Source organism: Sciurus carolinensis, chromosome 4, assembly GCF_902686445.1.
Source record: "Sciurus carolinensis chromosome 4, mSciCar1.2, whole genome shotgun sequence".
Lineage (NCBI taxonomy): Eukaryota > Metazoa > Chordata > Mammalia > Rodentia > Sciuridae > Sciurus > Sciurus carolinensis.
In genome coordinates, this window is record NC_062216.1 from 18,763,060 (window position 1) to 18,777,866 (window position 14,807).

A 14,807-nucleotide genomic window follows, 5' to 3' on the forward strand; every position below is an offset into this window, starting at 1 on the left:
AGTCAAAGGATTGGGAAAAGGCAAGAGAGAAAACCCTGAAGGCAGTGTCTCCAGTCAAACTCCACAGGAACAACTGCAGTACATCTCCACCTACACTCTCAGACTTCTCCCCTGACCACCTGTAATGAAACACCCAACCATGCTGCCAGGACAGTGTCAGGTCAGGGCGAGCGCGGCAGTGGTAACAAGACCTCCTCACAAGGACCGTGGAGAGCACACACAGAACCAAAGCTTCCACCTCCCCCAGCGGCAGGCAACACTGTGTTCTTCCCTTCGTGCACTGCGGTGGTACAGGAGAGGACCCGAGGAGTCAGGACTTTTATTCTGCCCAGTGGGAACAAGGTCTTACTTTACTGGTGTCAGTGGCAACATACCCCTATTCCTACCAGGCACTAGAGAAGATCTAGTGGGGTGTCAGAACTTCACCCCTGTCCAACAGTAAAGAGGCACCCTTTTATATTTGAGTGCCAACAGAGGTTAAGAGGAAAACCTGGGCTTTGCTCTGTCTACATCCTTTCCCTACCGGAATAGTATTTGAAAAACAGACAAATGTGGGCTGAAATGGAAGATTTACATAAGATCCAAAGTCTCATAATACCCAATATACCCAAACTTCAATAAAAAGTTAACTCGTCATTAAGAAAAATAGGAAAATTTCAAGCTCAATGAAAAAGGAAAAATCAGTCAGAGCAATACAACGATATTAGAATTAAGAAAGATAATACAGTCACAGAAATGCTTCAGCAAGAAATGTTATGAATACCTTTACAAAATGAAAATTAGAAAATCTCAGATAAAAATAGAAGATATAAAGTCAAGAAACAAATATTTTAGATACAAACATTATAATAATCAAAATAAAAACTCAAGTGAACAATATTAAAGTAGAAGAAAATATTAGAGGACTGACACTACCCAGCTTCAAGAGTTACTATGAACCTGTAGCAGACACAACCATGTGCTATGGTGAAAGAACAAACAGATCAGTGAGACCGAACAGAGAGTCTACAAACAGACCTGCATAAATACACTCAGCTAATACTTGACAAAAGAGCAAAGATACTCTAAGGGCCCAAAGGCAATTGGTGATGAAACAATTGGACATCCTTTGGAAAAAAACAAAAGAAAGAAAAGAAAAAGATTTCAGACAGAAACCTTACCCTTCATAAGAATTAACTCAAAAGGTTACCACAGACCTAAATGTAAAATGCAAATTATAAAACTCCTAAAAGATGATATAGGAGAAAATTTAGATGACCTTGAGTACATAGCAACTTTCTAGATAGTACACCAAAGATACATGAAAAAAAAAAATCATCAATTATATTTTTCTGGTCTCTGAAAGACACTGTCAAGAAAATGATGTAAAAAGCTAGACTAGGAGAAAATATTTGCAGACAGAGCGGATTTAAAAAAAAAAAAAAAACTATTATTAAAAATATACTAAAAAAATCCTTAAAACTCAACAATAAGAAAAGAATCTGATTAAAAAATGGGCCAAAGACCTTAACAGATACCTCACCAAAGATATTACACTGGCAAATAAGAAATGAAAGGATACTGTTACATGTCATCAGGGAAATGCAAATTAAAACAATGAGATACCACTACACACCTATTAGAATTTTCAAAGTCCAGAACACTGAGAGCAAATGCTGGCAAGTATGTGAAGCAATAGGAACTCCCATCCATTGCTGATAGGAAAGTAAAACAGTACAGTCACTATGGAAGACAGTTTGGAAGTTTTTTTAACTAAGGTTATGAAAAACATGATACAGCAATCTTGCTTCTTGGTATTTACTCAAATTAGTTGAAAACATATTCACACACACAACAACCTTGAACATAGACGTGTCTATCAGCCTTATTCATAACTCAAGTTTGTTATGAACATAATACTGATGTATAAAAAAATGAAAGTCTTAAAAAATTGATGGATGGGGTCAACAAGAGAATAGAGGGAACAAAGAAATATTGAACTAGAAGACAAAGTGGGAAATACTCAAGAAAATCAACAGGAAAAATGTATTAGACTTGTGTTCTGAAAACTACAAATGCTGCTGAAAAGAATCAAACATGCTCTAAATAAATGAAGGGGTGTACCATGTTCATGGAATGTCAGCAGAGTCAAGATGATAATTCTGTCAAAATCAATAAACTGATTTACTACAATTCCTATCATAATTCCAGTAAGATTTTTTGTCAATACAGAGAAAATTATTCTAAAATTTGTAAGGATAGGCAAATGACCTAGAAGAGCTAAAATCATTTTGAAAAATAGGAATAGAGTAGGAGGTGTCTCTCTACTCTATTTCAAGACTTAGTATATAACTAAAATAATCAAAACTGTCATAAAGAAACATAAGTTATGGAACAGAACAGAGAAACCAAAAATAGATCAACACAAATATAGTCAACTGATTTCTGACAAACTTCAAAAGGAATTAATTGGAGTATCACAGTTTTTCAACAGTGAAGAAACAATTAGACATCCATAAGCAAGAGAGTCAACACCAATCAGAATCTCTTATCCTACTCAAAATTTAACTCAAAATGAATCATGAGTATAAAATATGAAGCAGAAGATTATAAAACTTTTGAGAAGAAAAAAGAGAAAATCTTTACTATCTATGATTAGGCAAAAAGTTACTAGACTTCATAAAAGGAAAGTTGATAAATTTGGCTTCCTTAAAACTGAAAACTTTTGTTCTGTAAAGAGGATGAAAAGATAAGCTACAAATTGAAGAAACTATATATAAGTCACATATCTGTTACAGGACTGATATCTAAAAATTATTTTAAAATAACTCCAATAATTCAAAAGGAAAATAATAGAAATACAATTAGAAATGGAGAAAAATATGAACAAACATTATCATCAAAGAGGGAATATAATAAAAAATGACCACAAAAAAAAAAATGGTTGACATTATTAGCCATTAGAAAAAGGCAAATTAAACCACAATAAGTGATCACTTAAACCGAAAATAAAAAATGACAACACTAAATGTTGGTGAGAATGCAGAAAAACTGAGTCACCAGTGTTAATACTGATGAGAATTTAAAATGGTACCACCAACCAAAAAAAGTATGATGGTTTAAGAAACTCAGCATGCAATGCAACTATCATATAACTTAGCAATTATATTCTTGTCCCAGAGGAATGGAAATGTTTTCTCACAAAACCCTGCACACAAATTATAGAAGCTTTGTCCCTAATGAACATAAAATTAAAACAACTCAGATATCCTTTAATAGATGAATAGTTCAACAACCTGTGGTACAGTCCCAACATGGAACAGTACTCTGCAATGAAAAGGAAAGATCTACTAAGTATATCTATCATAATACACACAACAACCTGGATGGATCTCAAGAAAATTACAGTCAGTGGCAAAAGTAAATCCCTAATTTTAATATTTTACATGGCTCCATTTACCTAATGTTCTTGAAATGACACTGTATTTAGAGAAAGGGATAATAGACAAGTGGAATGACTTGAGGAAGTGAGATAGAAGGAAATGAACATGACTATAAAAAATTCCCTGATAAGGGGATGATCATATATAATGGGGGTGCAGGGTTGAGGGGGTGAGAGAAGAATGGAGGACATTAGATTATGTTGAGGGAAATCAGAGGGAAAAGCAGCAGGGTATGAAAGATGATAGAATGAGACAAACATCAGGACCCTATGTACATGTGTGAGTACACGAATGGTATGAATCTACATTGTGCACAACCACAGAAACGAAAATATGTACCCCGTTTGTGCACAGTGAATCAAAATGCAGTCTGTAAAAATAAAAAATAAAATAAATAAAACATAAGGGAGCTTGCTGGTGATGGAAATGTTATGTATACTGATTACATCAATGTCAAAAATTCTGGCTGTGATTCTAAACTACCAAGTTTTGCAGATGTGACAACTGGAGGATACTGGGTAAAATGTATAAAGCATATCTCCTACTAGTTCTTATATCACTAAAAGTTTAATTTTAAAAAGCTATCATTGACTATTCCCCTTGTGACTCTCTCCCACCCATATCCCATGCTGAACTGTACGACTTGTCTGATGGTTCCTGGATGCCAGAAGTAACACAGAACACAGAAGTTTCCTTCAGTTTTATTACTGATAAACCTATACAGATCTAAATGAAGGAAAAGAAAGACTATATACTATAGTCACTCACCTGGCTCATTAAATTCAGATTTGAGTTTTTTCCGGCCTTGAATCTGAGATTTTTTTCTCTGTTTGGCTTCTTTCTCTTTTTCATCATCACTGAAATCTAAGGCCTTGCAGATAAAAGTATAGATTTATATCACACAGGTTTGTCAATTCATACTTAAGAGACTGAGAACAAACCTATAAAACCTATTATTTACCAAGTGACCTTGAAAACAAGTTTCTCCTTTCAGTACTTCATATTATCCAATGATATCTCAATTAATTAGACATGGTAAAAACTAAATTTTTTGTTTTGTTTTTACAATTGCCTAATGATTCTTCATTAATACAGGCCATTAATTGAGTCGAGTACTCAAGGTTAGGCTGTTTGTTCTGGTCTGTTTAATTCCTAGAAAGTTTTAGACAGGTAACTTTACATCTTAAGATGTGGGTACTCCCTGGCCAGAAGTCTGACCTCCAGCCTACACTGAAGATTGATCACAATTCCAGATGTCAAAGGATGCCAAGATAATGATTAGTCAAGACTAAACAAATTTCACACATCATCAGATCTAATATAAACATAAGGCTGTTTCGTAACTCATTTATTTAAAAACACACACATACCCATTATATGTCTCATTCTAAACTCTTTACAGGTTTACGGTATTAAATCTTTTTATAATATAATTTCAGAGAAATAATAAGCAATAATTAAAAAAAAAGGCAAAGTCAGGGTATAAAAATCATAGGGATGTTATGTAGATAGGACTGCAGGAAAGGTTTTCATAACAGATATATAACTACAAGACCTAAGTTCTAATATTCCTAAAGACCATATACCTACCATAATCAAATTCAAACACATCAACTAAATTTTAGTACTTTCAAATGAGTGATTTTTTTTTTATTATGGATCTTAATGTATTAAGATTTTTAAACTCTGTCATCCACCAGACACAAGAAAGTATTAAGATCAAATGGAAGTCATTTTTTTTCTTTGAAACTATTTAGTCAAATGAGAAAACAGATAAACCAGCAATACAATGAGTAAGTATTATGACTTAGTGCTTTAAAGAGTATGGCGTTGGATAAAGAGGGGGAAAAAAAGGAAAGAAAGATTCTGGTTAAAAAAAGAAAAAAGCCCAAGATAAATATCTCATAGTTAGCTGTGAAAATAAGGGAAAGGAAATCTTCAGGAAGTGGGAATGATATGTGCACAGCCATTGAAGTACATTGTGTGTACAAAAAGTCAAAATGATTCTGTAAGACAAAGTGAAAGCTGCTTATACAGTGAAATCAAAGAAGATGAAATTATAAAAGTTAATAAAAACATTATTATGCCATTAAAATACTATGTATCAATGCAAAGCAAGAGGGAAGAAGGTAAAGAATTTAATTGGGAAAAGTTTATTTCAGAGATAACTTTGATAAAATTTTGCTAAGATTTACTTTTTCTTGTTTTCAAATTTGTATCCATTAAAAATTTATTCAGCTACAAATTTCATATTTGTGTTAGAAATGGATATAAAATCAGATGCATTCCTAAGTAATTTTAGGACCTTAATGCATCCCCAACATTTTCACAGTGCACTATTTCTCTAATATTCTGTTATATATAAGCTTTCTATTTCATGGCACAGAATTTATTTTTAGATTAAGTCTCAAAACCCTAATCTACAATCAGTATCAGTTAATAATTCTGAACTACAAAATGTCATCAACAAATATTATAAAATTAAATCCCAAACAGTTCGTGATCCAGTCTGCCACCTGGACAAAACAAACTCATGAAGCACATGGGATTAATTTTATAATTAACCTATTATGAAACCAATTTCATAAGCATTTAACATTATCAGAATTATAACTTTAATGCTTAGGTCTGAAACAACAGGGATGTATTAGAATATTTGGATTTCACAAGAGATACATTCAAGATCTGATTCAATCTTCAAAACAGAATTTGAGTAATAAATGCTCTAAACCTAACAAGTGAGACTGTTGAATGTACAGAGCCTTCTTAATAAGAATCACATGTATACACCTTAACTAGAAAATATAATCCCATTTCAATGTGGATAATGAGCTAAGATTATTCCCTAGTAAAGTGACTCATACCTGTATAAAATTCTCTGTGTAGGTATAAACCTAATTTATACCTCAACAAAATTAGAAATTAGAAGTTAATATACACCCTGATCTTGGCATTGTTTGAGAATATCTAAATTGATCATTTGAATCTGCAAATAACAAAAATCAACAGTACTGAAAAACTTCAGAACTGAGCACAAGAAAATCTACTTTAACATCTTTATGGAAAGCTAAAACCAAATAATTCTACTAATAATTAATTCATTTTCATATCATTCCCAAATTAATTCCACATCTCTAAATAGATTAGATTATCAACCCATTTTCCCATGCCTTGCTGGAATGGATATAAAAATATAAATCAAGGGGATCTTGATTCAGGAAGGTAATTATGCTGCAAATTAGGGGAGGTAGGTAGCCTCTAATGATTTATATGAAGGACATCATATTATTAAAAGCTTCATAATAAATATTTTCATGTCACAATTGATAAATTTACTAAAACAATTAAAATTTATGAAAAATAAAAACTTTAAAAAATAATGACATAATAATTATGCCTTACCAGTTATCAACAAAGTTGATAAAATAGGAAACTACAAGGTAAATGAGGAAATATTTATTCTTAATAGTATGTATTAAGAATACATACTATAAGTATGTATTCTATATGTATATTCTATATGTAGTATATATACTACATAGTATGAAGTATATACTATATGTATGTAGTATTAGACTACATCATGCCTACTTTGTAAAATATTCAATAAGAAGCCTAATACTTACATCGGGTGGTGGTTCCTGATCATTCTTCCATGATGCATCTGATCCCCTATCTCTGAAAAAAAAGAATTTTAATAAAGAAATCAAAAAACTACTTATCAAACAGATACTGTTAACAGTGCTTATAACATTAATAGAATGGAGAATAAAGTAGAAGATGAGTTTCAACTATCAATTTTACAATACATGAAACAGCAAAAAACCAAAGACCATTTATGTATCCTTTACCTTATTTCAAATGATGTGAGAATCTCATAAGAAAAACACAAAATTTTAGACCCATATAAGTATTAGGATTAGGGAATTAAGAAGAGAAACCAAGATTGTGGTGTGCAGATGAAATGATTTTATTTCATGATACCTGAAGTTTGCACAAAACTCTGTTCAAGAAATGTTTGTTCAACATTGAGTACAATCAGAAGCTGTTCCAGATGCTACAGATGCAAAGATATGGGGTGTTCCCTTTTCCAGGATTTTATGAATCTGATGCTAGAGCTATTGACATAAATCCTCTTCTCCTCATTTCAACTCACTCTAAGTAGCCAGACTTATTTCAGCAGGGATTCTCAAAGCATGGAGGGTGACAGAAAGACTAATTTGGGGGAGAAGAACACTGAAAATTCTGAAGGATAGTATAGTCAGAGACAGACCGTGAAAGCAGTAAATGGAGCTGAAACTTAATTACTTCTGGTGGAAAGTAACTCTATAACACAAAGAAAAGTACATATAAGATAGTATGATAGCACTGGGGAGATAGCTCAGTCGGGAGAGTGCTTGCACTGCAAGCACAAGTCCTGAGTTCGATCCCCAGCACCACAAAAAAAAAAAAAAAAACAACAACAAAAAAAACAAGATAGTATGATTATAATTTGTTAAATCTCATTTAAAATCTTAACTTTTTAATCTTATTAATTTCATGATTTCAGACCATATCTTAGTTATCCAATTACTTAAAATAGTATAGTGTTAGGACTAGATGTCCTTCCTGACTGCTTTAAACTAGATAAGTGAGGGTCTCAGGAACTAATCCCCCTAAAATCAATGCATAGATGTCAGTATGGTGGCACAAAATGAACATCATTAAGTTTGCTTTAAATATTTGACTCAGATCTTTGACATTATATACGAGGTATTTTCATAACTCAAAAGGTATTTATTCATTCAATAGTCATTTTACAATCTGTGCATTTAACACAGATCCAGTATTCCTTTTTGAATATATCATATTTCATGACCTGAAATGCCCTTAGCCTGGAGTTCAAATAGGTAATTGGGAAAAGTCCCCCCAACTACTACATCTACCACAGGAATCAAAAATGCACTAAAGGAAAAATCAGACAACATTCCAGAAATACTTTTAACAAAACAGACATTATATGGAAAGCTCAATTGAATTAGCCTCTCTGGGTCGGTAAGTTAAGTAGTGCAGAGTTCCCAAGAGAGACACCAAAGTGCACAGGTGATGGGGTTTCTGCAGGACAGGACTATTTCCAATGCTGTAGTTTATTCTTATTTCTTTCCTGGAGAATTGCAAATTAAGAATAAAGATTACTCGTATTATTTAAAACCTATTTAATAAACATTTTCAGAAAAACCTTTCAATTATCTGTTTTAAGCTAAAATATTTATTGTTAAAAGCAAGATTATGGTATAAACACAGCAGCATCTTAATATTCAGAGCAGATGGAAATGTTAATTATTTAAAGCATTATTTTAAAACATAGTAAAACCTTTATGACTTAATGTCTATTTAATTCATTTTCTGCCAGCAATTATTTAGGAAAATTAACCTTACACAATCTGAAGAAACTGGACAAAATATTCCTTCACATGATTACCGTGGATTCTTAAACATGAGTTTAATCAATTAAAGACTAAAATTTCACCTCTGAATAACTAAAGAAATTCAGTGACTTGATTTAACTTGGAAGTGGAATAGAGACCTGGTGCTTTGCAGCATGGACGAACACTTTTGAGGAAGAACCAAGTTACTCATTGACTAAATTTCCTTGAAAAATCACATCTATAAAAATACATAGCCTGTATTTCAAATTTCCAATAATAGGAGAGCTAAAACCAAACAAATTTGTGTCAAAATAAGTGCAAAGTCTTTATGGATTTAAGATTCCCTCTTCTTTTGTTCCATTCCTAATTTGACTGTATGTTTAATTACATCTTTCCCAAAGCACTCAATGTATTTTTATAGAAAAATCTATCCTACTTGAACTCATATAGCATGTTTAGATAAAAAATTAAATTATGGGCTGGCTTGGTGGCACATGTATGTAATCCTAGAGATACAGGAGGAGTATTTCAAATTTGACACCAGCCTGGGCAACTTAGTGAGATTCTTTCTCACAATAAAAATTAACATTCACAAGAATTATTCTTAAAATAAGTTAGATAAATGAAGGATAATATGTCAATAAAGTACTACTGTTTTAGTTTTTCTGTAAATATATACTGAGTGAAGTCTTTCATTGATGGAGCAAAATACATAGTCTCCTTTATTTTAATACCTTTACTTTCAATATGATCTGAAGAATTAAACCGTAAACATAAAACGGATGTGCAACAGGTCCAAATATTTCAAATATCTACAAAATAGGAGAAGCATAAAGGCCTGTTTTAACATGGAAATGATGTGAAAAGTTAGCATTATTTTCTTTTTAAAAATGTCACTGGTACCTGCTAAAATAAGAACTTATACTTGTCCTTTTTATATACTCAGTCTTCATATTTTGATTGTAAATGCAGCTCATCCCAAATTTCCTTCTTATGGATTTATTCCATTTGTTCCTTAACAAATTAAAATCATTCGGTGGGATACCCTCTAGATGCAAATTATAAAATTTAAAATTATTGTCTATTTAAGTTGTAAGGTACAAAGTATTATAACTGTAACTTTTGAACTTAAGATTCTATCTGCATTTGAGAACTAAAGGTTCTGCAGATCATTCTGTTGTTTTCCACAGAGTGTTAGACATTTAAAAAAAATTAAACCATGACTTTTTAAAAAGCAGTAGATAATTTTAGTGGCTATATAGCACAATTTATTAACTTGTCTTATACTGTACATTCTGACAACTTCCAAGTTGTCCAAAATAAGACATGATGCCATGATGGACATCTTCATATGTAAATCTCTATGATTAAAAAACTTGCTAAAAATTGGTTGGAAGAAGCGAATTATCAAAATGTAAGTATGACCATTATTAAAGTTACGGATGTAAATTACTAAATCCTTGGGCAAGTTATACCGACTGGAAAGTATTTTACTACATCTTTGATTTTGACATTAAGTGTTCTCATTTTGTGATATGCAGCACAGTACACAAGCTTTTGTTCATTTTCACTAAGGCATAAAACACCTAACATAGCAAGGTTATGATACCCTACAAACAAGTAGTGGCATTAAAAACAATTAGAATGCCAATGTATTCTAGAATTAAGCATCAATAATTTAGAATTTATAAAAATTTTAAATTAAAACAATCTACTAAAACAAGAAATCAGCTTTGAGCGGGTTTATATAAACACAATAGACCTCTAGCTGGCACAGTGGCACAAGACTACCTATAATCCCAGCGACTTGGGAGGCTGAGGTAGGAAGATCACATGTTCAAGGACAAACTTAGCAACTTAGACTCTGTCTCAATATAAAAAAAAAAATAAAATAAAGACCTGAGGGTATATGTCAGTATAAAGGGCCCAGGGTTCCATCTCTAAGACTAAAAAATAAAAATAAAAATAAGTGGAAGGATGGAAGGGATGTTTGGCACCATCAATTTTACTGGCCTATATTACATATATCATTAAAATTCATTGTTTATACTTTCACTTAAAGTCTTACAACATATTCACACATTTTTAACTCCCTTGAGAAATACAGAAAAGCCCGATTCTGAATAGAAATAAAAAAATATCCTTAAAGAAGATGCCCAGGAATTCACCACAAGGTAAATAATCATTGTTGGCAACCTGGTACAAAAGGCTATTTCCCAGGGACTTGTTTTCTGTTCCATTCTTAACTGTGAAAAATGATTTCACTGAAAAAAATTATGCCAGGTTTATAAAAAGTCTGGTTTGAACTAAAATATAAATGACATTCAATTCTTAAAAGACAATAGCAAAGCATACTTTTTAGCTGTCTGTTCCTAGGATCTGAAGTGATTATGAGCCACAGCTATAATGGAATCACTGTAAAGTTTTAAAGTGAAATAATACCACATCAGCAGGGAACAGAAAGCTGAGTTGTGAAATTGAGATGTAGTATGCACCAATATTGATCTGAATCCTACCTCAGTCTCAGGAAATTTGGCCAAGTCCACTTAAGCAATTTAGCTAACAGAATTATAAAAAAGAAGAATCTGATAATATTGTAAGTAACTGTCAACTGCAAGTATAGATATATCTAATTGCTAAACTGTGAAGAGAAACTTTAAACACAGCAGAACCTTGGCCAGCCCATGTTTTCTATACAGTTCTATCATGAGGAACCTGTATCCCTGCTTAGTCATTCCACTCAACTTTGGGAACCATTTAGTTTCCATAAAACTTAACTTGAGATAAAAGCAGAAGAAATAATAGACTGCAGGAAAGTGCAAAAAAGCAAAATTTAGGATAGTAACAATGGAGACATTTACTTTGAGGTAGTTGAGCAGCTTTATACCTTAGTTAATAGTACATATTCTGTAGCAGAAGTGTTCATATAAAGGATTTCTGTCACACAGAGGTTAACATGGTACAGATATACATGGAATCTTTTGGGAAAAAGCTGAAAAGCACAGTAGTAATGGAGTGTGTGCAGTCCCCTCAAATTCTCATTTCTGTAGCATAGGCTGGGCTTAGACATTTTGTATGCAGCATGGCCAAAGTTCCAGCAAGTGTGCTGGGGCCTGCTTGAGCCAGCAGACTGACATGCACAGACAATATTCTAGAATGGAGAATGAGTTATACTCTCTTCTCCCTCACCACCACATATACCATGTCATATACATATGAGTCAGTCTTTGAGGGACTAGTTAAGTCATAGATTCTCTAAGTAACAAGAATATATCAAGGAATCTCCAGGAACAGAAATAGCACTGGTGAACTGTGTGTGCAGAAGGCTAATATCTGCATGTTGCCATCCTGCAAACAGCCTTCTAAACTGCCACTGGCCTGCTCTACTGAGCTAGCTTTTGACCACACTATGAGAAGGTGAATGAAAGTGAGAAATTAATTTTCACACCCTTTCAGAATTAGAACTGCCTTGTAGCAATCATTTGTGCTTTTTAAACTCCACATTAAAAATGAAAGAATGCAGACAGGTAAGGTATCCCAAGCACTGGTTAAATCAAGTGATTACTTCAATCACTATGTGTATCATATCACAAGTTAACTTGAAGTATCCGAGAGAACTGAGGGAGGAAAAAAAACAACACTGCATCCATATAACATGGAGACCTTTAGGAACCTATCATATTCTAGCTACAATGACTATAATATAAACTACCTTTTAAAAAAAAAATCAGTAAAAATTCTCTACCAATGACACTGGAGAGGAAACAGATTTCACTACTACCAAGGAGAATTAATCATTACTGGAATCAAAGAGCAAACCAGAAATTACAAATCTAAGTTGTCCTCCTGACATCAGTGGGGATGGCAGTGGGAGGTAGGAAGGAAATGAACCTGAGTACTAAGGTCAATTTTGTTCTATTTAGCAAGTTTCCTCAGTTTTAAAATGGAGATAAGTCTATTTCCCTTATTAGGTGTCAGTATTTTAAAAAAGATGAAGAAACTAGGTGTAGTGGCACATGCCCGTAATCCCAGGTAGTCAGGTGGACTAGTCAGGAGTACTAGTCCTCAGGAGTACTGACTTCAGGTTTGAGGTCAGTCTGGGCAAGTTCGTGAGACCCTGTCTCAAATAAAATAAAATAAAACAAAATAAAGAGGGTGGGGATGTAGTTCAGTGATAGAGCACTTGCCAAGTATGCACAAGATTACAGGTTCAATCCCCCATACCGGCAGGGGTAGGCTACAAGGAACATAAATATCACTGTGGACAACTGTGCTTGTTGTGACTGAAGTGCAGAGGACAAAGGAAGGATGAGTGATGGCTTGCTACTGAAGGTAAAAAGCTGAGTTAGTATCTAGATAAGATAGACAATGATCTAAAAGGGCTTCAATTTCTTATTCTGGTCACTGGCTTGTTTCACATTCTAACCCTTCCTACCACCACCTCTACTTTGGGAAATCATTTCAAGGTGCTCAGATTCACAATTAAATATTTTTAATGATTTGTCATTTCTCAAATTTACAAAGCTTCCTAGGTAGAACTTAAAGATAGATGTGATTTTTGCCTGGAGGTTATGCCATCTAGCTAGAGTTAAAGGCTTAAGTGTTATATTTTTATCCAACTCCTTTCAAAGACAAATGACACGAGCTGATTATTATAGTCATACTAAAAAGTCTGAAAATTCAAATATATCAGGAATATTAAATGTCAGTTTAGAGTTTTTAATTAGCAAAGTGTCTGGGTATTTTGAAATTAAAATAAGCTAGTAAGAGAAAAAGACAACTGTCATGAATATCATAAAAGAAATTAAGGAAATGTTCAGCTTCAATAACTTCATCTTCCGAAAATCAAGAAATATGTTTCCCATGCCTCTTCTCCCCTCTCTCCTCTCTCCTCCTCTTCTCCTCTTTTTCACAAGCAGAAAGACAAGTTTGGTTTTTGCCAGGGAAGAAAACAGGTTTCTCCTAGAGAAGGAGACTGATGGCATGGATAGTTCTCACAGTGTGATCATCTACTCATTTCCCATTTCTTTTCTCTTTCTCAACCCTCCCTGAGAACAGTCTATCTCCAACCCCTTACAAAGACGTTGGCAGTAAGCGAGTTTGTACCACACCTCAGTACGTCTTCCTATTAACTGAAAACACTAGACCCACTTAGAAAAAAAAAAGCCACAGCACCATCCTTTAGACACTAACAAGTCCTCTTTCACCTCACAAACTTTCTCAAAAAAATGCAAGAACATTAGTTCCTTACTAATTAGTTCTGTCACAACTGCTTTGCCATTAGGTGGCTCACGGCTTTGGTAAACTGGCCAGTCAACCTAAAAGACCATTCAGGTGGTGAAAGGTGGCAGGACCCTGATAAATAACCTGACTCTTTCTAAGTTGTGTTAGAATGTACAGTAGAAAAAGTTACTTAAAACAAAAGGTCATTATTCCCAATTATTGCTCATTTGGGAAAAACTAAAACCACCACAAGTTATTTCACCAAAGAGAACAGCTGGTTTCTTGGTTTGTCAGTACACACTTACTGGCACATATAATATGAAAAGGACTATTTAATTCACTGAAATACTGAGGTGAATTAAAAACTCTGTCTCTATTGCCAAAACAAATGAACTCTTGATTAGTACTTACATTTTTTTTTTTTTCCAGTGCTGGAAACTGAACTTCAGTAGTACATTTCTAGTTGTTCTATAATTTTGAAGAGGATCTCAATAAGTTATTGAGGCCAGTCTGAACTTTAGATGCTCCTGCCTCAGCTTTCTGGATCACTGAGATTTTAGGCATGTGCCACTATGCCTGATAGTACTTATATTCTTAACTTTCTTAGGTTCATGTCCTACGCTTATTGCCCAAAACTGCCCTATGTGTTCATTAGTAAAGTGTGTGGTTTCCACATTAAGGATGGACATGCAGGCTTGTTCCACTACTTAGATGTTAAAAGGCCTGGGCATGGCAGCACATGCCTGTAATCCCC

The 14,807-nt window shown here is 33.5% G+C and overlaps 1 protein-coding gene across 1 annotated transcript in view; it reads right to left on the minus strand.

Moving 5' to 3' along the window:
- The window catches only part of Naf1 (nuclear assembly factor 1 ribonucleoprotein), a 54,082-nt gene that overhangs the window by 2,694 nt on the left and 36,581 nt on the right, over positions 1–14,807 (minus strand). Inside the window, 4 exon segments of the mRNA XM_047551414.1 lie at positions 4,191–4,293; positions 7,049–7,100; positions 9,483–9,603; positions 9,606–9,642. Of these exon segments, the coding sequence (XP_047407370.1) occupies positions 4,191–4,293; positions 7,049–7,100; positions 9,483–9,603; positions 9,606–9,642 (313 nt within the window).